This window comes from Pempheris klunzingeri, chromosome 11, assembly GCF_042242105.1.
Source record: "Pempheris klunzingeri isolate RE-2024b chromosome 11, fPemKlu1.hap1, whole genome shotgun sequence".
In the NCBI taxonomy this organism is placed as follows: Eukaryota; Metazoa; Chordata; class Actinopteri; order Acropomatiformes; family Pempheridae; genus Pempheris; species Pempheris klunzingeri.
In genome coordinates, this window is record NC_092022.1 from 18,562,974 (window position 1) to 18,586,278 (window position 23,305).

At 38.9% G+C, this 23,305-nt stretch overlaps 1 protein-coding gene across 1 annotated transcript in view; it reads left to right on the forward strand.

Annotated features, from left to right (window-relative positions):
- LOC139209498 (metabotropic glutamate receptor 4-like) overlaps positions 1-23,305 on the forward strand; it is a 114,203-nt gene that overhangs the window by 86,754 nt on the left and 4,144 nt on the right. The window contains exons 6-8 of the mRNA XM_070839230.1: positions 9,531-9,731; positions 16,663-16,799; positions 18,453-19,388. Of these exons, the coding sequence (XP_070695331.1) occupies positions 9,531-9,731; positions 16,663-16,799; positions 18,453-19,388 (1,274 nt within the window). The remainder of the gene's footprint in view (positions 1-9,530; positions 9,732-16,662; positions 16,800-18,452; positions 19,389-23,305) is intronic.

Below are 23,305 nucleotides of genomic sequence, written 5' to 3' on the forward strand. Positions count from 1 at the left end.
TTCAGTAGATGAACAGGCAAAGCTGAACAATTAAAAAGAGATTTAATTGCCACAACTGCGTGTCCCTTTGGCAAAAGAGGGAGGTGCTCCTAACAATCCACACTTGCAGGTTTTAGGAGATCATGTAATCTTAAATGATTTCCGTATTTACCTGTTGTCATGGTGGCTGCTCTTGAGCTAAATTGCTGCAAGCCCCTTTCTTCCCCTGAGTAGCCTCCAGGGCACAGTAAATTTATACAGGCAAGAGGTACAATCATTTCACTCAGAGCCTCATGCAAGCACTATCACTATCCTCCCCATTGTTCTTTTTGTAAGCACAATCTTCCTGTCCCTACTTCTGGTGTTTGTTAGTCACTATAATACTGTATTGTATTGCATATTTTTTTTCAAATAACACGCTTAATAAATAGGAAAGAGAACATTGCTCTCTTTAAAAATCTGCGGAAGACTAATCAACCACCAGGGACTGCAACATGAGTACTAACATGACTGGATGAGCATGTAATTATTCGGTTTGTGTGATATCAAAGCTTTTAGTCACACAACACAAGTCACTGGCAACTGATTTATGTATCGTAACTGCAGGGTAGTAAGAGGTCATTTTCCAGGACTGAGACATGAAAGTGCATCTGACTTAGACGGCGAGGAAAACAACACAGAGTGCAGATGTATAATTCACATCCTATTGCTGTTCTTTTTCCCGGAGTTCTTGTATCTGCTGCCCCAGAGGCCGAGGTTTACTTTGTAGCTTCAGATCAACATTGTCACCCCCAACCCACAGGTCATTTACGAGGACATTCCCAGAGTGCAGCAAAATGGTATCAAGACAACCTAAACACACCTTAAGCTGCCTACTTTCATTTCTCCATATATGTGATGAAATAAATCTAGTTGCTATCTATTAGCTACACCTAGCTAAAATGAAGGCAGTGAACAGTCCTGCAATAGATCATGCCTTCGTGACTTTGTTGAAACTGATCTTAAGAGATATTGGTGGATACAGTTTGGGGTGCTATTGAACTGTATTGCATTATACACAGAGGTGTTTCTGTTATTTAGCATAAGCTCATTGAAATAAAGATGGACAAAATAAAAGAAATTACTGTTGGTAAACTAAATAAGTAAACAAACTGTGATTATGATAGGTACATCATTCAAATACACAACACTTTGACTGTATTTAGGGCTGATTCTGAAAATAATGTGCAATTAATTTGTTACTTCCCCTTAGTTACTGTGTACACGTTTACCTCCTAACTGGTTCAAATTCGAATTGCTGTGTAGAATTCAACATCCTGCTCAGAGCATTCACCGTACATCACACCCTTTCACGCCACTGAAGCATAAAACATGATTCTGTTTTGCAGAACAAGACTTTCCAAATACAACTGAGAACTTGTGAAAAGAGAGGTGAATTGGTAGTAATAGAACGCATCAACCATAACTGCTTTGGGGTGAGCAGACAAACTCTAGTCCACAAATCTGCCTTGCCGAAAATGCGACTGCATAAAAGCATGACAGGAGATTGTTTGGTGCTTTACCAATCTATTGCTAACTTAAATAAAAGAATATTCCAAGTTTTGCATTCTGTAATATGAAACGCATACGATGGCAGAATCGATTACTGAAAGCATATAAGCTGTGTATTACTCCTGGTGACCTGTCTGTTCAGTTTTCTTGTGTATTTATGCTCCACTAAAACAAAACTGCAAAAAATTTAATATGAATTAAGTAAGAAGGAAACAGAGTACAGCAATTTATAAGCAGACCTGTAATGAAAGTTTTCTGTCTAACTGAGCTGTTGGCAAGGATGGCAGCCTCTGCAGGGGTGATGCTTTTGGCTTGACGTCATTTAAGCATACATTGAGGCTCACAGTATGAGTGAAGCACACTGGCTTGAGTCACTCTGTTGCTTTGCATCCCTGCAGACATGAGTCATCAAGACTACCAGACAACAGTACATGGCTGCATGTCTGCTCAATTGACTGACGTCCATTTTGCACTGAAAACACAAAGATGCAACTAAGCGATGCTCAACACCTCTTTGACTGTCACGAGTTCTAGTGAAAATGTCAAGGTTCAAAAGATAAGCCAGGCAACAACACTGTGGAGAAATCATGATTGAACTCTGCAGTTGTTTAGAATAATTACTGTGTATGAGAGCAATGGGGATGTCATTTCTTTATCCTCAATTTCTTACCTAGACATTTCCTGTAATTAATTCCTGTTTTAAGCCATTCATAGCTTTGCTTGCAGCTGCACCAATGAGTTCGCTTTATCTGTCTGACCATGTCTTTGGAAGTTATGATGACAAGCACTGCCAAGCAATGCAGTCTATTTTTGTCCCTCGGGTGATGATGCCCAATCTTTTTAATTAGTGTAAGAAAATGGGAGGGGTTTGTAATGGTTGTCAACCAACATTTGTCAAACCCTTCACTAAGGCCACATTAGGAGATCATTTGAACTATTAGTTTAGAAACTTTGATGCCAAAAACATGCATGAGACCAAAGTTGGACATCACTCAGAATTTGCCCCAAACCACAGAGGCTGACAGCTACTATATTACTGTATGATTTCTGATACACTTTGACAAAAGCATAACGTCAGGCCAGTGACTGTAACCGCAGTAATATGGCACTCTATGAGTAAACAAAATGAGATTAAAAAAAAAGATAGACAAATCTGAGCATATAGTTGTGACTTAAAATCTGACATGGTCTAAGACTTTAGCAAAAGTAATACACCTGAAACTAATGATAATTGTAAGTAATTGTTATGCTAGATCAATCCATTAATCACCTTTGGAAATAGTGAAGATGCCCATCCTAACATTTTAGGAAGCTGGACACATCAAATGTTGATTGAAATGAATTGAATGTTGCCTACAGTCGATATAAACGATATATAAGCGACATTACATGAATTACCTTGTTTTGCAGTTTGTTTTTTTGCACAGAAATTGAAAACTCAAGCACTAACAAATACTAAGAATTGTCTACTTTTTGTACATATTATATGCCAATCAGGACATAAAATAATATAAAAATGTTGTGAAGGCAGATGCGGATCCAGGTGTCAGTAGTCAACAACACTATTTGGCAATGTGGCTATTTACACCTTGGTATATTTTTTGAAAGAAGATATTTTGTGTTAAATGTACACTGCCTTTAATATTTTTGTATTTAACTTATAATTTCAACCCAAACCACGATCTTTACCCTAAAACTAACCAAGTACAGTATATCTAAATATATGTAAATATATATGTTAAAAAATAGATTCAAATAATACACAGGATTTAACCCTGTTATCCTGGTTGAAAGTCCAGTGTGCTCTATCATCTAAGCACATTAGTTGGACATATAGCCTACAATTTCCAGCATCACAAAGAAAAGAATTACGGTGTGCATGAGTAATAAAATGAAAATCTTGCACCCCTCTACCATGAATGAAAGGGAGGTAAAAAAGAAACAATTTGCTTACATTCAAAGGAATATTACGAGCAAGAGCATACAGTATGACCTGGAGCTTTCTGGATCATAGTGTTCTTTCAGAATCTGAAATGTTGCAATGATGAAAAACTCCCTGACAAAAAGATAGAGTAGCTTCATTCACATTAGTGATTTGTGTACTGCTGACTAACGTTTCCACAGCCCTCCTTAACATACATCTCCATCTATCAGCCAATAAAGCTATGTTTGAGGGGAATACATTCTTCAAACATGCACTATGTGTCTGCACTGGGATGTGTTTGGTATTTAAGTGTTGTGTAAAGGCAATATCTGCTAAAACTAAACATCAAAGACGTGACTTTATTAAAGATTTATTAATTCAACTGGAAGTGGAACAGGAACTGGAAGATCAAAAAGATTTGCAGTTGTATTTCTACTAGGGTAATGCAAAAAAAATTAGACACCTGGTGAAAATATAGTTAAAAGACTAAATGACTCGGGGTTGGGAGTATAGGCAACCAGACTTTAGTCTACTTAAAAATATCCCCCCCAGACATGTTTGGAGTCATACTAAAATAATCTGCTTTAAATAATTATTCCGTCTGATAGGGGTTTTCCTCATTGGTCTCTTTTGCTTGATGAAGTGATTTTAAAGGAGTTAGCTCATTTAAATCTACTTCAATGTTATTGAACTGGGGAATGTGTCAGCAACAGGAGGGGGAGGAGAACAGACAGAAGAAGAGAAGAGAGAACCTGAAACTTTTAGTAAACTAAAAGTTTAGTTAGATGGCATTTAGGTGGAAACTCACTAAATGAGAAAGCAAATTCACGAGTTATTGACCAAGTTAGTGTGAATGTTCAACACCAGTGACGATAGGCATATCCGTTTTTGTTTCATTAAGACTTACATTAGCAATAGTCAATATGCATTTTTGATTAATGAATCGCAAAACTTGTCGCAAATAGCCTTGAATTCTTCTCATTCCTTCCTTCTTTTCATCACTCTGTTTAAATCCTCATGTGCTCTGAATTATGGTAGAACAGGTGTGCTGGTGAGAAAGGTGGGAAAAATGGGAAAGTTGTAAAAAGCTTTGGGAAAACACCCATATACAGACCCTCATACCTGCATGTCTTTGAAATAAGAGGAGAGACAGGCGCATCAGAGGAAACCCGAACATGCAGACTTTAAACAGGACGAAACAAACCTCTCAGACATTTTGACATTAATGAGCCAAATGTCTGTATATTCACGTGCAAAAGAGAGAAAGGGGGATGGAAAAAGAGCAGTTCAAAGAGAGAGACAGACAGTAAAAAAAAGACACACGGACAGAGAGAGAGAGACATTAAAATGAGAGACACTGTGACAGCAACAAAAAGAGACGGACAGCCTATCCATGCTTCACTTTGCCTGAAGCATACATTTATAGAATAACTGGCATTACTCAAGCTTCTGAAACATTCAGAGCATTGTCACTAGTGTTAAATTGTGTCTTCTAAGCGAGCAAACACTGGGGGTGGGGGGGGGGGGGCATATAGATAATAACAACGAGACAAACAAAAACTACTCATCTGTTTAAAGCTAGCACTTGTTAAAATGAAGTGTCTCTGCGGAGATAAGAAATGGCTGCCACAGACATCTTGCAAGGCGTGCAAACAAAACATGATTCCACCTTATCAACTGCTTCATGTCGTTTTTTGTTATCTGATCAAGATGCACTGTTTACATTGTGTTGTGTTGTGCTTGTTGTCTTGCCACAAACCTGTGAAAGAGACAGTGAAAAGGCAAAACCTTTGTAGAGTAACATGGAAGTGAACCTTATTTGAAAGCAGTGGTGCAAAGAACTCAAATACTGGCCCCTTGATTACAGTAAGCAGATCATTTAAATGATATATTTATGTATAATTATCACAAAACGTCAGAGCAATAACAACTCTTTAGTAATTAAAAAACAGCCTACAATGGTTCCTTGGACGATTTTAACCAAAACACACCCATTGGCACACCAAATTGATTAGGGTCACCCTTTCCACTCTTCCACATTATTACTGTGTTTTGCTGGACTATTATTCAGAGTTACTCTTTCAAGTCATTCTTTGATGGTACAGAGGAAATGCTGTAATACAAATGACTCCATTTCCAAATATTCGTTTCACACTAAAGCTAAGTAGGGTTCGAGATCTGAAACAGCATCAGCCATCAAAACACAAGGAACTACACTGGCATAGACTTCTACTGAGCTGATGCAAATGAACCACTATTACAGGGTATCAGTGTTTTGGTTGGACTTCAATGAGCTCTTAAGACACTGTCACAAAGAATTTAAAAAAGTCTTATTTGTAACTCCACCGATCACTTGTCTTCCCTGTTTCTGATTACAAAATATATCACACTTCCATGGGGGAATCATTTGAAACACTCTGTAATTCACATGCTTTTAAAAGTTGGCTAAGTGTCTCTCAAAAGACTTTTCTGTCATATTCAGGGAAATGACATTGCAGACAACCAATTTCATATTGTAAGAATCTAGACAGTAATCCTCACGCATTCATCGAGGAAGAGGGGAAGAGGCAACATTAAAATGAAGGAAAAGTGGTGTTAAAATGGGTTGTAAATAAAAGGTGGTTAAAGCAATGCACACGTGGATTGTCTGCATTTCCTCAGTCCTCATCACAGCTGTAACAGCACTAAAATCTGACAGAACTGCGGCGTGTGATTGTGAGAGTGTTGTTCCTGTTCCTGTTCCTGTTCCGCTAATTCTCTCACAGTTTTGTTATTTTGAGCGTTTACAGACTGACAATTTGCCTGGAGGGTACAGATAACTTCAGTTGTAATTAAGCTAAGCTTAACAACTTCATGTAGGTTTATAATTACAACATGAGAGTTAAATAATTATCAATTATTATTAATGGTTTACAACTTGCATTTATACCTCAGTTGTTCTATTAGCTTTTAACAAAACCTAATTGGCAGACAAGCAAATGTACTGCAGCAGATATATAAAAGCATTCTACAAAGTGACTCTGACTCTGTGTGTCAACAACCATTTCAAACTTTGAATATGTAACATTGCTGACTTCATCCATCTGTGAAAGTAATGGCTTTTTGTCATTCAGACATAGGTGTCCATTTACGTTAATGTTCCCAATTGCTTTATTCAGACATGACAGCACATTCACGGAAAGAGCCACAATGCTAGTGAGAGAACAGCTGTGAGATAAAAATACCTATGAAAGCAAGGAAGAAGACCGTTTCCTGCTCTCACATGGGCCACATCGCTGATAGATTTTGAAACAGATTTTTCTGTTGAAGTCTTGATTAATGACTGTCATCATTAAGGGACAACCGCCCGTGATTCTCACAGCGATACATTTTGATAATGATAATGACAATGAAGGAGGCAAAAAAATAGCTTTACTGATCTAGAATGAGAAGAATCTGAGCAGCAACTTAAAATGGTCTCTGTCATAGTGTTACGTATTATTTATCAAACATGTGATAGTATGTTTGTGCATAAGAGTAGATGATCGACATAAATGTATGATAACAAAAGCCTGTGTGCAGCTGCACCCTTTATGTTTATCAGAGATATCCAGGTCAGACGTTGTGCCATGTTGAAAGGCATCATAACTTTAATGTAAAAGTGGTGTAAAAGCATGAAATTGACATGTTAAATTGTTAAATTTCCATCTGTTTAATGTAAAGAGGTACTCATCTGAAAAAGGCTTATCTCTACTGAAGCTCTACTGAAGGCTGAAACTTTTTCAATCTTATCATAGTTTCCTTCCCGTCAGTTTTTGCTGTCGGCGTGTATTAGCTAAAGCACTTAATACAGTGTCTTGCTGTCAGTCTCTCTGCTCAACCTATCTGGCAGGGCATTGGCTAATAAAAGGATTAAGCTGCTAATTGAAACCTTGCTTGGCGGTTAACACATTTTCAAAGCATTAGAGCAACCCCAGCTATGATTAATAAACACCTGTCATAACTAATTACATTAATACTGAAGAATGATTAGGCCTGTCTTGACGTGTCTTCAACTCCTCCATTACCACTCTATCTCACTCTGCGCTTTTGATTAATGGATGTGAGGTGGCATGTGACGTTGTGGGGATAAACACTAAGACATGATAGAAACAAGACCTGAGAGCACTCCAAGAAGGCTACCCACCTTATTGTAGCACATTTGCAGTTTGTTTGTATCCATGAACCATTGCTTATTGCTCATCTGTAATTATCTTAGGATCTTTGCACGATGCCACACCGTACTGAAAAGGCTGTTCACTGCATCGAGAAAGGCAGATGAGGATATGTGACACTAAAAGAGTCTTGTTGAATACTTTTGAGTGGGTCTAATCAGTGATTGACAGACCAGTAATGAGAAAGGCTGCACATGAGACCATTTTGTATTTTGCGAGAGAAGATTCTATGATGAATGTCTAAAAGAAGTAGCATATAATTAGTAGTTAACATGTACAATTCAATGCCAATCTCTAAATAAATTAAATATGGTGAAAAAAAGACAGGTTCACAATTGAGCAATCAGTCCTCTTGAAAGGCTATCATTTGCTTGATTTTACACATCTAGCAATCATTGTTTAGTTCTTACGTCTGATTGATGGTGGAGCAGCTTTTTTGTTCTTAATGTTATGTCATTCATATCAATTATTTTGGTCTTGATTGTCTGTCACCCAGTATAATACAGCATGGGAACAAAGTGTATGTGTGTATATATATATATACATACACTATATTGCCAAAAGTATTCACTCACCCATCCAAATAATTGAAATCAGGTGTCCAATCACTTCCATGGCCATAGGTGTATAGAATCAAGCACCAAGGCATGCATACTGTTTCTACAAACATTTGTGAAAGAATGGGTCGCTCTCAGGAGCTCAGTGAATTCCAGCGTGGTACTGTGATAGGATGCCACCTCTGCAACAAGTCCAGTCGTGAAATTTCCTCGCTCCTAAATATTCCACAGTCAACTGTCAGTGGTATTATAACAAAGTGGAAGCGATTGGGAACAACAGCAACTCAGCCACGAAGTGGTAGGCCATGTAAAATGACGGAGCGGGGTCAGCGGATGCTGAGGCGCATAGTGCGCAGAGGTCGCTAACTTTCTTCTGAGACAATCGCTACAGACCTCCAAACTTCATGTGGCCTTCAGATTAGCTCAAGAACAGTGCGTAGAGAGCTTCATGGAATGGGTTTCCATGGCCGAGCAGCTGCATCCAAGCCATATATCACCAAGTGCAATGCAAAGCGTCTGATGCAGTGGTGTAAAGCCGCCGCCACTCTAGAGCAGTGGAGACGTGTTCTCTGGAGTGACGAATCGCGCTTCACCATCTGGCGATCTGCTGGACGAGTCTGGGTTTGGCGGTTGCCAGGAGAACGGTACTTGTCTGACTGCATTGTGCCATGTGTAAAGTTTGGTGGAGGGGGGATTATGATGTGGGGTTGTTTTTCAGGAGCTGGGCTTGGCCCCTTAGTTCCAGTGAAAGGAACTCTGAATGCTTCAGCATACCAAGAGATTTTGGACAATTCCATGCTCCCAACTTTGTGGGAACAGTTTGGGGATGACCCCTTCCTGTTCCAACATGGTCCATAAAGACATGGATGAGAGAGTTTGGTGTGGATGAACTTGACTGGCCTGCACTGAGTCCTGACCTCAACCCGATAGAACACCTTTGGGATGAATTAGAGCAGAGACTGAGAGCCAGGCCTTCTCGTCCAGCATCAGTGTGTGACTTCACAAATGCGCTTCTGGAGGAATGGTCAAAAATTCCCATAAACACACTCCTAAACCTTGTGGAAAGCCTTCCCAGAAGAGTTGAAGTTGTTATAGCTGCAAAGGGTGGACCAACGTCATATTAAACCCTATGGTTTAAGAATGGGATGTCACTTAAGTTCATATGCGAGTCAAGGCAGGTGAGCCAATACTTTTGGCAATATAGTGTACTTTGCAGTATATATACTTTGCAGTAGTTGCAGTATGTATGAGTGAATGAAAGCCATTCCCATGTGGTTTATAACTTCATATGCTTGAATTTTTGTGTTGTTAATGTCTTCTTTTTAGATCATGAGCGGATCGGGAAAGATTCATCCTACGAACAAGAGGGGAAGGTACAGTTTGTGATTGACGCGGTCTACGCCATGGCTCATGCTCTACATAACATGCACAAAGATCTCTGTCCTGGAAAAGTTGGTCTCTGCTCCAAGATGGATACCATCAACGGCACACTGCTGCTCAAGTACATCCGCAATGTCAACTTCACAGGTGTGTACTCCTGATTCCACCTAGGTAGACTCATGACTGCATGTACTTACTGTACATAAAGCACAAGTTGTTAGCACTAACCAATTTCTCTACTTGCATGTAAAGACTAACCAAAAAAAAGTTCAAGTTCAAGGAAATACCTTTACTGCAAAGTATTCTGGTTTTGTATTGATATAGCTTTATCAATCTGAGGCATTTGTGTGGTGATATCTGAAGCAACTTGTATGTCTTATTTTGGGATTCAGCAACATTCTCATGCAGAGGCTTTGTGAGTGTGCTGTGGTCTCCAATTATCAGGCTACTGAATGTAAATTACTCCCAGCAAGTATAAGAGGCTGAAATCCGTAGGAGGGTTGACAATCAGCAGCAGAACAGCGTGTTTTATCATAGTTGATGATGTGTAGGAACTGTGCTTTGTGAGATTTCCCGCCTTATCTTGTCAGCATTGAATTGCCCACGCATGGGATCTCATGCTTGAAGTACAGTCTGGAGTTAAATTTTACAAAAAATGAGAGGGGGAACAGAGTTAAAACACAACACACAGTTTTCCCTTCATGTTTACATTGGACACAGGCTGCCCTATTAAAAAATATATATATATAGAAAAAAGTGTCACTGTTACAAGTTGATTTTTCAATTGTGAAATGTCCCACTTAGTATGTAAACTGTCACAAATAAAATAAATAATCCAAGGGGTCTTGTATATCCAGATTGTTTTACGTTGTGTGTTTACTTTAAAACTAATTACTTTTGGTTGATTTATCCTTATCAAACATTTTTCTAAACTTCCAAATATTTTATCTTTGTGGGCATCAAAATCCAGTATCGGTCAGACTTTATCCACTGTACGTTTCATTCCCATTAGAAGGTGGAACCTTTGTAATTTTAAGTTCCAATGTTCCAACTTTTTAACGTGAGCTCTGCTAAAATAATGAATAGTCTGCTACAACTACACCAATCAGTCCTCTCAGTCCTGCTATGATTACTATCCACACCCATGGAGCCCATGGACTCACCTCTTTTGTCGAGTCTTTGGTCTAGGACTTAGGGAAATGAGGTTTCTTAAATCCAGCTGATAACAAATATGGAACAAACAACAATATTAGATCTTTTTTTGTTTGTTTACTGGCCGCCCTTATCTAACCACATGGAGCAAACACAAGACATACTGTTAAGCAAGGCTATGAACCAGGGCTTAATCGTTTAGTTATATGCATTTTTACAAATGTCAATATGACTTTGAATTAGGTTTTCTCAATTCAAAGAACCTGGAAGCTTGACATTGATCTCGATAAAAATTAAATGTATCGCTACCATGTTAACAGAGACACTTTAATATTTCCCATTCTGTAGCTGAATAAGAGCAATTAGAACATTTAAATACAGAACAAATTCTGGGCTGCCCTTCATTTCTTCCTGTTTCTGCATGTGTACATAATGCTGAAATTACTTACACATCATGACAAAAGGCTCCTCAGTTGATAGACATTTTGGTGCTTTTTGCACAGGAATAACATCCCTCATTGTTTTAGTCACTTTGATTTTAAGTCTGAGCACATGCATAATTCAACAAAAGTGACAGTATATCATCGGTAGAAGGAGGACTCACTTTGAAACTTTGAAATGTAATTATAGGCCTATATGTACAAGAAAAGATACATGCATAAGGAGGTCATGATAGTAGCATGTGCATGAATTTAACCTGCTGGCTTGTGAAGAAATAATAAAAATGTACGCAGAACAGGTCTAACTTAGGTCAGCTTTAGTGGTTATAACAACTTGAGATAATTATGTGTCAGATGAGTAAAGGGTCAGAGTGTTCATGCAATCAAGCTGAATGTGCTGTGAACAACTTGACACAGTCTTAAACCTGCTCCACCCTCACAGATGATTATACAGTAATGGACACATTTATCTGAATGGCAATTGCAGAGCGGGATCTTTGGGTGAGGGGCAGTCATGGCACAGCAAGCACATGACTCATTTACAGTAAATTAGCAAAATGAAGGAACTTCTGTATTAAAGCTCGGGGAGGCAGTTCTCTGGAAAAGTAAAAACAAAACAATCTGAAGAATTTGATGCTCTCCTCCTGCAGCCCTCCCCTTTCCCCTCCCTATACTAAGCCTCACACCAGACAACTATGGGCATTCGTAAGCGCTTCATACGTGCAGGAAATTGAAATTAGCAGATTCAACCAGTTTATGATCCCAATGCCATTATATTGTGGCAATTCCTGTTGTTCTTTGCAATTCTTTGCAACTGCGTGGAGCTGTAAATTCCTTTGAGGTGATATGTGGTGATTCGAGGATTTAACATTTGCCAACATTAGCTACATAAACATTTGGTTAGTGCTATGGTTGGTAGAAGGCTAAACTATTAGCACGATTCAAAATAACCACTTATACCCTGCTTTCATGGCGAATCTACTTATAACAAAATGTTCAAGTATTATAAGAGGTCTTACGATAATATTACATCTACAACAAACCACTGCAACACATTTAGTTATTACAGGATAACGAAGTTAACAGCTTCACCGCAAAGTTCTCTCCATCCCTGAAATGCTTCGCCAAAGGTAACTTGTTTTATATTGCATTTATTGTCAGCCTCTCTTTTACACTCTCTGTTTGATGACTTATTCTTCCTTTGTTTAGGTTGCTTTGCTGCGCTGACAGAATGGAATAACTTTTTCTGCAAGACTTTCCGCCATTAAATCAGGCTTTCACCAGCATCTAAAGGGACATGCACGTACATCTGCCTTTGTAGAACAGTCAATAGGAACTCGCTCTGTCTGAGCGCACCTGTGATTGGCCAAAGACTGCTGTCATGGACTAGATTTTCTAAAGCCTTAAAACAGAGCAAAGAGGAGATCTCTCAGACCACTTGAATTATAATCTGCTGAAAGGTTATTATGGAGTTTTTGCCCAATGACACCAAAAATAGCCCCAGGTTTGAAAAACACTGCTGCAGAATTCTGCATCAGTGTAAGCCGGGCCTCATCCTAAGGGATAAGATGGCATGAATCTCAACTAGGCTCTCCTAATGAAAACTGTCATTGTCAGGAAAATCAAGCAATCATTGACTAAGTGGTTAGCTTCACAGCAAGAAGGTTCCAGGTTTGAATCCGCTGGCCAGAGGTTTGCGGTTTGAACCATGAACCTTTCTGTGTGGAGTTTGCATGTCCTCCCTGTGCTTGCGTGGGTTTTCTACCCACACATCCCTCACATGACCAATGTATACTTTTAATGTGACAAGCACTTCTGTTGGCTTTTAAAATCAAAGGCTAAATTAACATGGTTTTTAAAGGAAACTGTCAACAAGCCATGTGACTTGAACAGGTGAGACTACCATTGGAAAAATAATAAATAGAATATACAAAACTAAGGAAGGAAAAGGCATGATTTGGCATTTACCTCTTCAGAGATGTTTTGGTGGTGGTTTTGGTTTATAGATTCATATCAGAGATTTTAAAGTAGCTGAAGCAACAAAGGGACAAAGCAAACATGAATATAAATTAAGTGTGGATGGATGTCTTATTTTAATAATGTAGTCAATGTAACCTTTATTGTTGGAAATAATAAAAGGTTAACTTGATACTTGCATTTGCTGCAGTTAGTTTTCATCCCTAATGGACATTGAAAGGAAACTCAGCAGCGCTGAGTAGTGTTTTACCGTAGGCCCATCTTCAAAGTCAGAACATTGTTTATCTGTTCCTCAGTGTGCTTATTATTATGTAAGCAGGTCACTCCTCATTTGTGTAAAATAAAAAAAGAAATTGTTGGGAGTTTTATCCTGAAGACATATTTGTTTAGTTTTACAGGAGTGATCAATTCTTCCAGCATTGCAGTGCAGCTTTAATCTGAAATGCCATTTAGCAGGCTTGCGTTAGAGAACTAAACTTCAATTCTTTATGCATTCCTTTATTCATTGTGTTATATTACTGGAAGGCTTGTCAGCACTGAAGCTGTTGGGGTTTACAACAAGGATGGCTAGAAAATCAATGCTGCACATTACCGGAATACTGCCTCGCTTTTAAGAGTCTTTCAGTTCAGAGGACTGGAGAATTTAAAAGGTTTAGGAAAAATAACGGGAATGTCCACATGATCCCAGTGTATTCTGGGAATTGTCTATAGACATCCATGCTGACTAAAGGAAAGAGGAAACCAGAGCACTACAGATATTGTAGATGAAGATGATAGTTATTGATGCAAGGTATTGCAAGGTGTGATGCAAGGTAAGATTGTGGTCGCAGTGATGTTGAGCAAAACTGCTGCTGGTTATAGTCAGATATAATACATTTTCAGTGGTACTTCATGCTGATTTTCCTGAGGACATTTTGTTTATGGAGCAACTTTGCGAGACATAAAGCTCATAGCGAAGCTGTATTAAAAGTGTTGCGATTAAGGATTGTAATATTGGATTTACACATAGACAATTAAAGTTGGCTATCATTCACACTCACACAGGTAGAGTCATCTGCTCAGACATTACTAATGGTGATTAAGCTGTGTTGCACAAAGCCACATTTTCGCATATAAGAAAGAAGTTGTCTTTTTGTCTGCTGAAACCAATACAAACCATTACACCAGCCAAATATAAAGGATCCCAAAGTAAAGAGTAGTGTATCCTGCTAAATAATGGATCTTACCTGTACAAGGAACTAGGAATAATAAGATGTACAGCAAATTGTGAAGGTGTGATGCAATTTGAAAGACTGAACTACTCCTGAGGTGATAAAAGAGGGAATGTTGAAAAGATAATCAACCCCAGAACTGGCCCTTAACTCTGACTGATTGAAAGACTAATAGCCATGTAAGGCTCAGGCTCCATAAAGAGTAGAAATTACAGTGTCTAACAGCTCTGAATCTTGGTATTTTTAAATTACTGTTTTGCATTTAGTGGTTAAAGCATGGTAATTCTGTTTTCTTTAACTTGTATTGTTTAGTTTTTGCAAATGCGGTCACTGATGAAATTTAGTTTGGTGAAACCACCTCCGCTCTTCAGCAACAACAGAATACGTATTTTATTTTGATCAGTTTTACACATTTGTAAACACATTAGGCTTTTTTGCAGCTTTGGCTAATGGCTTTTAATGGGGTGGAAGTTTTCTTTTTTTTTAACTGCCAAATCTTGAAATTTGTTTGGCAACATTATCAATTCTTAAGAGAAGCAAAGTAAAGCTGTAAATGGGTCTCCTTCAATAAACCAGAAATGGCATATATATAATCTGGTCAATTTAAAAAAAAATAAAGCATCTCCAAACGTTTACTGTATCTAATCACTACATCAATATATAATACAATAACTACATTATTATAATATTATTTCATAACCGCTTGGCCAACTGTTTTTTTTTTTTTTTTTACACGATGGACGACGAGAGGTTCATCTTACAAGTGGAAAAACACTTGCTCTTTGGTCTCCTGTCTGGAGGCTGGAGCACAACAAAGTAGGAAATACCTAAAATACATAATTAAAGCAGACAAACAAGAAATGTAGCCTGCTCGCGCATGTTTAGCGCATTTAAAGGTAAACTGACTATCGTAAGTACAGTGCACGTGGACAGAGCTGCAGCTGATAGCAGCAGCCAGTTTTTCCTAAAATTCATGGTTTTCATTCCTATAGCAATAGTTATCTTGTGAAGTGTTTCCTCAAAGATCGGACCTGGTTATTAACAAGTAGTTTTTGCTGGAAATGTCTTTTTGAAAGTTAAAAGGTGAAACTAATCAATTAAGGCAATCAAATTAGTAGAAGCATACATCCCACTCAATTCCCTGTATTGCTGAGACGGGCAAGAAAATCTTCATAATTGCACATTACTGCCTGCTGTTGTCTTAGGCATGCCCTCTAGATAATTAAGCAGGATGATACTAATGCTTTTAAATCCTATGGGTTTTGAACAAACTAACACTTACAAATCTGTAGAAGGGAGAAAATGTGTTTGGTCTCATAGCCTGAATCACAGGTTTCCAACTCTGACTCACAGGTTGAAACAACAATCAACAATCAATACTGTGACCTATTAAAGGGAACAAAACACTCGAATAAATAAATCCTTTTATTCTTATGAGCAGAGGATAGTCAATACTTGTGGAACATTCCCCAAAATACTGGAGTCTGTGTCTGGACATGATGTATATCCCTTTTCTTTTGCACAAAAATATGGCCTTATCACTTTGATTTAGCTCTAGAATCAACTGTTGACAACATCCAAATATTGACTGTGGGCAATCCAAAACACATTTCATCTGTAAGTTAACTAAACGCATTTCTTTTTCACTGTTCAACTCCCATTTCAACATGTTACAGAATTGCTGAGTATTAGGAGACTGCACTGAAGGAAAGAAAGCAAATGTGTTAGGACCAAATAGACAGAGATGGGGATGCTATTAATGGTCTTTTCCTCAGAGACGCTCTGTGGTGGGCTCTCATCACTAAATCTGTGAATCGTCGTTTGCTCACACCACAATTTTATAACAAGTTGCGAAGCTGGAGAGGGGTTTTGTAGGTTGGCTCAGAAACAAGCAAAAAAACAGGAAGCAGGGGGATGAGAGGGACCTCAAAGTGGTAATCAAAATCAGTGCTGTCATTCGTTAGCACACTGAGCAAGGACCTTGTGGATAACAAGCAATGGGGCAATAAGGAGAATGAAGGAGTGTGAAATGATATGGGAACATGAACAGACAGCAGCCCTGGCCCTCCTCAAAGGACCAGGACAACATGGCTGTCAACATCTATTTTGCTCCCATCATTAACACTTTAACAGCACTAGCTTGAAGTCCCCTTACAGCCTCATTTCATCTCAGAGCATTATTAGACTCACAGCTTGAGTTGGTACTGTATTGTCCTACGCTGGACTTCAGCTTTAAGTTCTAATCTGCCCTTTAAATAAATCTACAGCAACAACAACCTTTTTTTTTCTCATCCTCAGGAATTGCTGGCACCCCCGTGGTCTTCAACGTGAATGGAGATGCTCCTGGTCGCTATGAAATCTACCAATACCAGATCACAAATGGCACCACAGAATACAAGATCATTGGTCACTGGACAGATCAGCTCCACTTAGACGTAGGAATATTTTCAATATTACTTAAATTGTGTCTGAAAGATTATATGCTTGACTTTTCTATTAGTCTGAGTGATAGATTTTTGTGGTGGCTATTAAGCTCAAAAGATTTTGACAATCAGCCAAGATTCACAAGACACCCCATATTTGGCTGTCTGCCATTTAATTACCAATTCAACTCATTTAGTCAAGAAGAAAATACAAAAATAACATGGCATTACGACTAGGATCTTTAGCAACCATGTAGTAATTAGCAATTTAGGAGGAATATTAGTGACAGTTATTTGCAAGAAAAAAAAAAAACTTAGGACTAAAGCCAAAATTACCAAAATATACATTATCATCCGAGTTTGTTTTCCTTCAACATTGCTAAAGTAGCCTCTTAAAGTGCAACCATTATATGTGACATTTGCAGCAACTCTAATAATGCAACACTTAGCACAGCCTTCTCATAACTTATCATTGTTATAAAAAATTATACTGAATCCATCTTGCTTGTGTCAGAGTTTTATAGGGCAACAGTTGACTGAATACTAATAATAAAAACGCATCTTCTTTCTGGTAGGGTTATGAATTCATAAAAATACAGGCTAACAAATGCTTTAAGTCAGTACAGAGCATCATGTACAGCTCGTCACATATGCTCATACGACTAAGTCTACAATGGAGTTAAATAAGAAGAGCATCTTTTTGCATTAGTCTTACTGTGACATTTGTCATTGCATGATACAGTAACACACCAGTTCCCTCTTCAACATACATATTCATGGAGCACAGAGAATCTGGAGTGTCACAAATGTTGACATCAAAACTGCTTTGTTTTAACTGCCAAACTTAGTGAGGAGCAATTTTTGTTGTTATGCATCATTTATACATAAGCCTCCGGGCACTCTTAGTTTGTTGACACGCATACTGTAGGTATGCTATTATATTATTTCAGATATCAAAGTGCTGAGTTACTGCTACACACAAATCAACTTATCAGCTTCGCCTGCATGGCTGAGACCTCCAAGGAAATTCAAGAATGCCATATGGACATTTTTTTCAGACACAAAACCAATCATCTAAACCATCCAGATGTTTATTTGAATAATAAATATAATTGAATATTCCCTTTCCGCACCCTATTTTACTTAATAAGGCCTCATAAGAAAACTGTGTTGGAATGAAAATAAATAACGTCAGTGCAACAGCACAGGCCGATACTGCACTGCACTGTGTTTAGATTGTAGAACCACGCAGTTGGACTCTATTTACTTATCTTTCCTCCAGTGCAGCAGTCCTTGGAAGTAATTAAACAGCAAAGTTGTTTCCTGTTGAGTTATAACTCAATGGGTTTACACAATCATGTCTTGATAAAAAAGACTGCAGCTTTCATATGGTGAATATCCCGTTCATTCTATCATGCACTTCTGTATGTGTAAACTAATCTACCAAGTGCTAATTGAATTGTGTCCTCATGCATTATGGAGCACATTGTTTCAAATGTAAATAGCAACATGTAGTAAATTGTGCTAATGTTTTTGCTTTACTGACTTGCACCAGTATTAATTTTCCTTGATTGGATTTCATGGATGTGCATATGAGTAAAACAGTGCTAGTATGGTGGGGTGGAATAAACTGGTAATTTCCTTCTTTCATGTTTCCCCCCCCAGACCAACGAGATGCAGTGGCCTGGTGCAACACAGGAAGTCCCTTCCTCTATATGCAGCCAACCCTGCCGTCCTGGCCAGCGCAAGAAAACAGTGAAGGGAATTCCATGTTGTTGGCATTGCGAGAATTGTGATGGTTACCAGTATCAGGCAGACACTTACACCTGCAAGATGTGCCGCTTTGATTTGCGGCCTAATGACAACCACACTGGCTGTGTTCCCATTCCCATTGTCAAGCTGGAGTGGAGCTCCCCGTGGGCAGTCATCCCTGTCCTCATTGCCGTTCTGGGCATCATGGCCACTCTGTTTGTGGTCGTCACCTTTGTTCGCTACAATGACACACCCATTGTTAAGGCATCAGGTCGAGAACTGAGCTATGTGCTGCTTACAGGTATCTTTCTGTGCTATGCTACAACATTCCTCATGATCTCCACTCCTGATGTGTTTATATGCTCCCTGCGAAGGATTTTCCTTGGCCTGGGTATGAGTATAAGCTATGCAGCACTGCTTACCAAGACAAATCGGATCTACAGGATTTTTGAGCAGGGCAAGATGTCGGTCAGTGCCCCTCGATTAATCTCCCCAGCCTCACAGTTAGTCATTACATTCAGCCTGATATCAGTGCAGCTCCTTGGAGTGTGCATCTGGTTTGGTGTTGACCCATCTCAAGCCATCATCGACTATGAGGACCAGCGTACAGCTAATCCCGAAAAGGCCCGTGGTGTTCTGAAATGTGATATATCAGACCTGTCGCTCATCTGTTTGCTGGGTTATAGCATGCTGCTGATGGTCACCTGCACAGTTTATGCAATCAAGACCAGAGGGGTTCCTGAGACATTCAACGAGGCCAAGCCCATCGGCTTCACCATGTACACCACCTGCATTGTATGGCTTGCCTTCATCCCCATCTTCTTTGGGACCTCACAATCAGCAGAAAAGGCAAGTATTCAATTCCAATATGTGAAACAACCACATTTTGTACCATTTTTACAGTTAATTGTTTTAGATCTGTGCAGATGCCAATGCAGTTACTATCTTTACCAATTGTACTGTACAAGAGCACCATGGTCACAAGTCAATTTACTTCTTTCGTGCATGCTGAATTTCAGTTTTCCATTTGGAGTTTCCCGTGCACCTCAATGTGAAAAAATGGCCACTCAAATTATGTTTGTTGTATACCATCAGCCTCTTGTGTTTGTGGATGCTGCCACTATCCATCATCAGATGATAGGCTTTGTGCTCCACTGTGGGGATTACGAGGCTTTTAGAGTCGACTTGAGAGAATAATTCTTTCAGCTCAAGTTTGCTTGGATATGTTGTCTTTAATTGTGTTTCTGCATGCGGGTTTGATTCAGCCTCACAGGGTACGAATACTGAGTAGTCAATCACTGCACATTCATGCACACAGAAATAGATGACGCGGGTTTGTGAAGTAGCATGAAATTACTGTCTGTTGATGTTTCTTGTCAGTTGTAAGTGAATTACAAATTACCTCTTACAAGTGCTGATTTTGAGGTTGCTCTACACAGATGTACGTTAAAGAAGAGTGAAAATGTTGCATTTCTGATCACAATAGAATCATCAGTATGGCACAATAACACACTTGGAATTACTCACAAAAAGTTAGGGATATTCGACTTTCAGGTGAAATATATGGAAAATGGAAAAAGTTAATGCGACAGTGATATTATATCATGAAAGTAGGGCATTTAAGTGGAAGCATGCAATGGTAATTTCTTCATCTTAAACAATTTATTTGAAGAAAATCTAACAACAGTGGTGGGTATACCACAACAAACAATTTTCAGTGTCCACTCCTCTCCTTTCTGTGACTCTTCCAGTCTCTCTGTATCACTGTTACAACCTCCTGATGACACTCTGTGACCCTCTAAGCTCAGTGAAAACTTCCGTCTGAGGACTTCCTGTTTGAAGCCTCGCAATGGCGGGGTGCTGTTGATCAATTGTTAGGTGTCGTCTTGGTCTCATGATGTCACAATGTGAACAGCATGATGAGGAGGACTGTTTAAATACTAATTCTAACTGAAGCAGGAAATGTATTGGTCGATTCATGGATCAAACCTGTTGTGAATTTTGCTGTTAAGCTTCTTGTTAGAGAACAGCAACTTGTGCAAAAAGTACGGAAACACTGAACAGTTGGACATGTGCATTCAAAAGTTTAGAGAAGGTCACATTAAGTTCACCTGGAAAGGTTAGAATGCATTTTAGGTTCATCCTGAAATTTCCCCTGAAAGCCGAATATCCCTAACTTTTTGTGAGTAGTGTAAGTAAACATATACAGCAAGTGTCATTTGGTTTTAGCAAAGTGATGGCAGAGGAAAATACCTGAACACCTATTTAAATACAAATAGTGTTTCTTGAACAAAGGCTGCAGGGGGGAGTGCCCTTTTAGGGAGAAACACACACTTTGTTCGCCTCATTTTGAGAGAAATATATTTATAAGAAACCATAAACAACCATTATATAAACCATTAAGATTAAGCATTATCCAGCTGCTTACTTTTTCTTGTTTTCGGTGTCAATCTGCCAAGTAAAGCTGGAAGAAAATTTCATGGAGATCAGGAGGAGAGAACTAGGAGAGCAAAACACTGAGGCTTGAGCCAAGTTTAAGTTTCCTTTGCTCTCTGACTGCTGTGTTCAAAACTGCAAAACAAATAGGACAACTCAAAGCGCTCCTTAGAATAACACACATAAATTCAGAACAGGCTTGTGGCAGGACCCAGAATCCATTAGATCCTCACATCAGTCAGGTGTGTGGCATGTGCTGGCAAGACACTATAGGTAGAAAGGCATATTCTGTCAACTGGTTTATCATGGCACAAGAATACTCAAATTAGAGTCATCAGGCAGCAAGTAAACAGCTTTCCCTATAGTGTGTCCAATAACTGAAGTTACCCCATGGATGTCAACACAGCCAGTGAAGAAACATGCAGCTAAAATACCAATAATCTCAGTTCTTCACTTGTGTATCCCTCACTGTAGAGCAGGTGGATAATCTATCTATTTTATTGAAATCCTCATTATTAAGTAGCAAATAACTGAAAGCATTATATTCTTTAGCCTTTGATGACCCAGCCCCTTTAAACCATGTTGTACCATTTCAAAGAAACAGTGACTGTATGTAATCAATTTGAAACCAAACCATATTACAGTTAATAGACCCTTTTCACTGCAGAAAGTTTAACTTATGATCCATTAATGATCGCTTTGTTCTAAAAGTGTAAAAGTGAAAGGAGCCAATATAGGCAATAAAATATTTAGCAAATAATTGAATGTAGTTCCTTGTATATTCAGAAAACCTAAACTAAAATATTTGGATAGAAGAACCTGGAGAGCAGTGGAAGTGTGTTACTCTTCACATGCTTTGCGTACACTATAGGTTGGGACAGCTGTGGCAGCTGTCTGGGCAAAGGATTTGATGCCTAATGACAAAAAAGAGCAATCCTGCTTCAAAGAAACTTCATAATGGCTCAGGCCGCTTACGTTTCTGTCCCCAGCCCTGTTCCCTTGCTGTGCCGATGGAGCAGATTGGCAATCATATCGGCATGTCAGGGAAAATTTATGTCACCAGGGCCAATGGAAGTGGACAAGGGTCTTGGCTCCCCTCACAGAGTGACTTCTCTCTGTACTCCAGAGGGGTAGCAATATTGTTCCGAACTCACCCCAGGCCACGTGTAATCTTCTCAGGAGATTACAACACTCCCCCTCTATCACCAGGGAATGCTCATGTTCTGCTTGCTGTATGATGGAATACAATGCCCTATCACTTCCATTTTGCACTGACATCTTTTTTTCTCAAGTGACATGGCTTTAGGGGGCTTCATTTTTGCAAGGCTTTTCGACAGATTTTATTTTTCATTAAATCAACATAGAATGAATAGCACGAGCTGTCATACAGTGATCATGATTTATTTCCAAATAACGTGCTATCTGTAAGCATGCGTACAGAAACACAAACTAGAGTAATACTAATGGACATATACCTACTGTACATCTAGATGGTCATGGTGCTATAAAGGTTTGTAAAAAAACCTGCAAGCATCTTGAAAAGAGAAGAAAAATGTTATACAAGCTCACATACAAAAACATATATGAAACATCATTTATAACTGTTGATATGCTAGTGGTTCAAGGCCCTGTGGGCTATTCCCATGCCAAACGACTCAGTCATTTGTGATGTCTGCAAATGTAATGTCAGACAAAACCTCAGGCAAATTTTTTTGAGGGATGTCTGCCAGCTGTGTTCCCACTGTACACTCTTCACCATGTGTTCATAAACTTCCTCAAAAGGACCTCAGTAATTACCAACCAAGAGGCTTAGTCAACGGTTTCTCTTCTTCCTCTTTTTTCTAATTAATGTTTTTGACAGTGGAGCACTGTGAAAAGATTTAGGACGATCAATGCACCATATGTCTGCAGATTCAAATTCATTACGTTGATGATTTTGAGTCAAATTTGTCAATAGGGGTATTCTGAAGGAATCGTGTTTTCATGTTTTTTTTTCTCTGTATTTGGTCTCAAAAGCATTTTATATGCATCTGTCAATATCAAATACAGTATTTTCTACAGATTATATTTTTAACGGTCCCAGCACTGACTCACCACATCCCCTACATCAAAAAAGCCAGAAAAGGACTGTGTATGAGCTCTGGGATGATTATCATAAATGAAAAATCACTTGCAGGCAGTTTTAATATGCTGCAGGATGTTTCTCTCTGCTCCATAGTGGTTGCCTGTAGCTATATATCTGCTACCCAGCTGTGAGTTGCAGCTGTCAGTGGCTTCGGAAAGCGCACAATCCTCATGCTGTTGTCTAAAACCTCAGGGCAGAAACATCG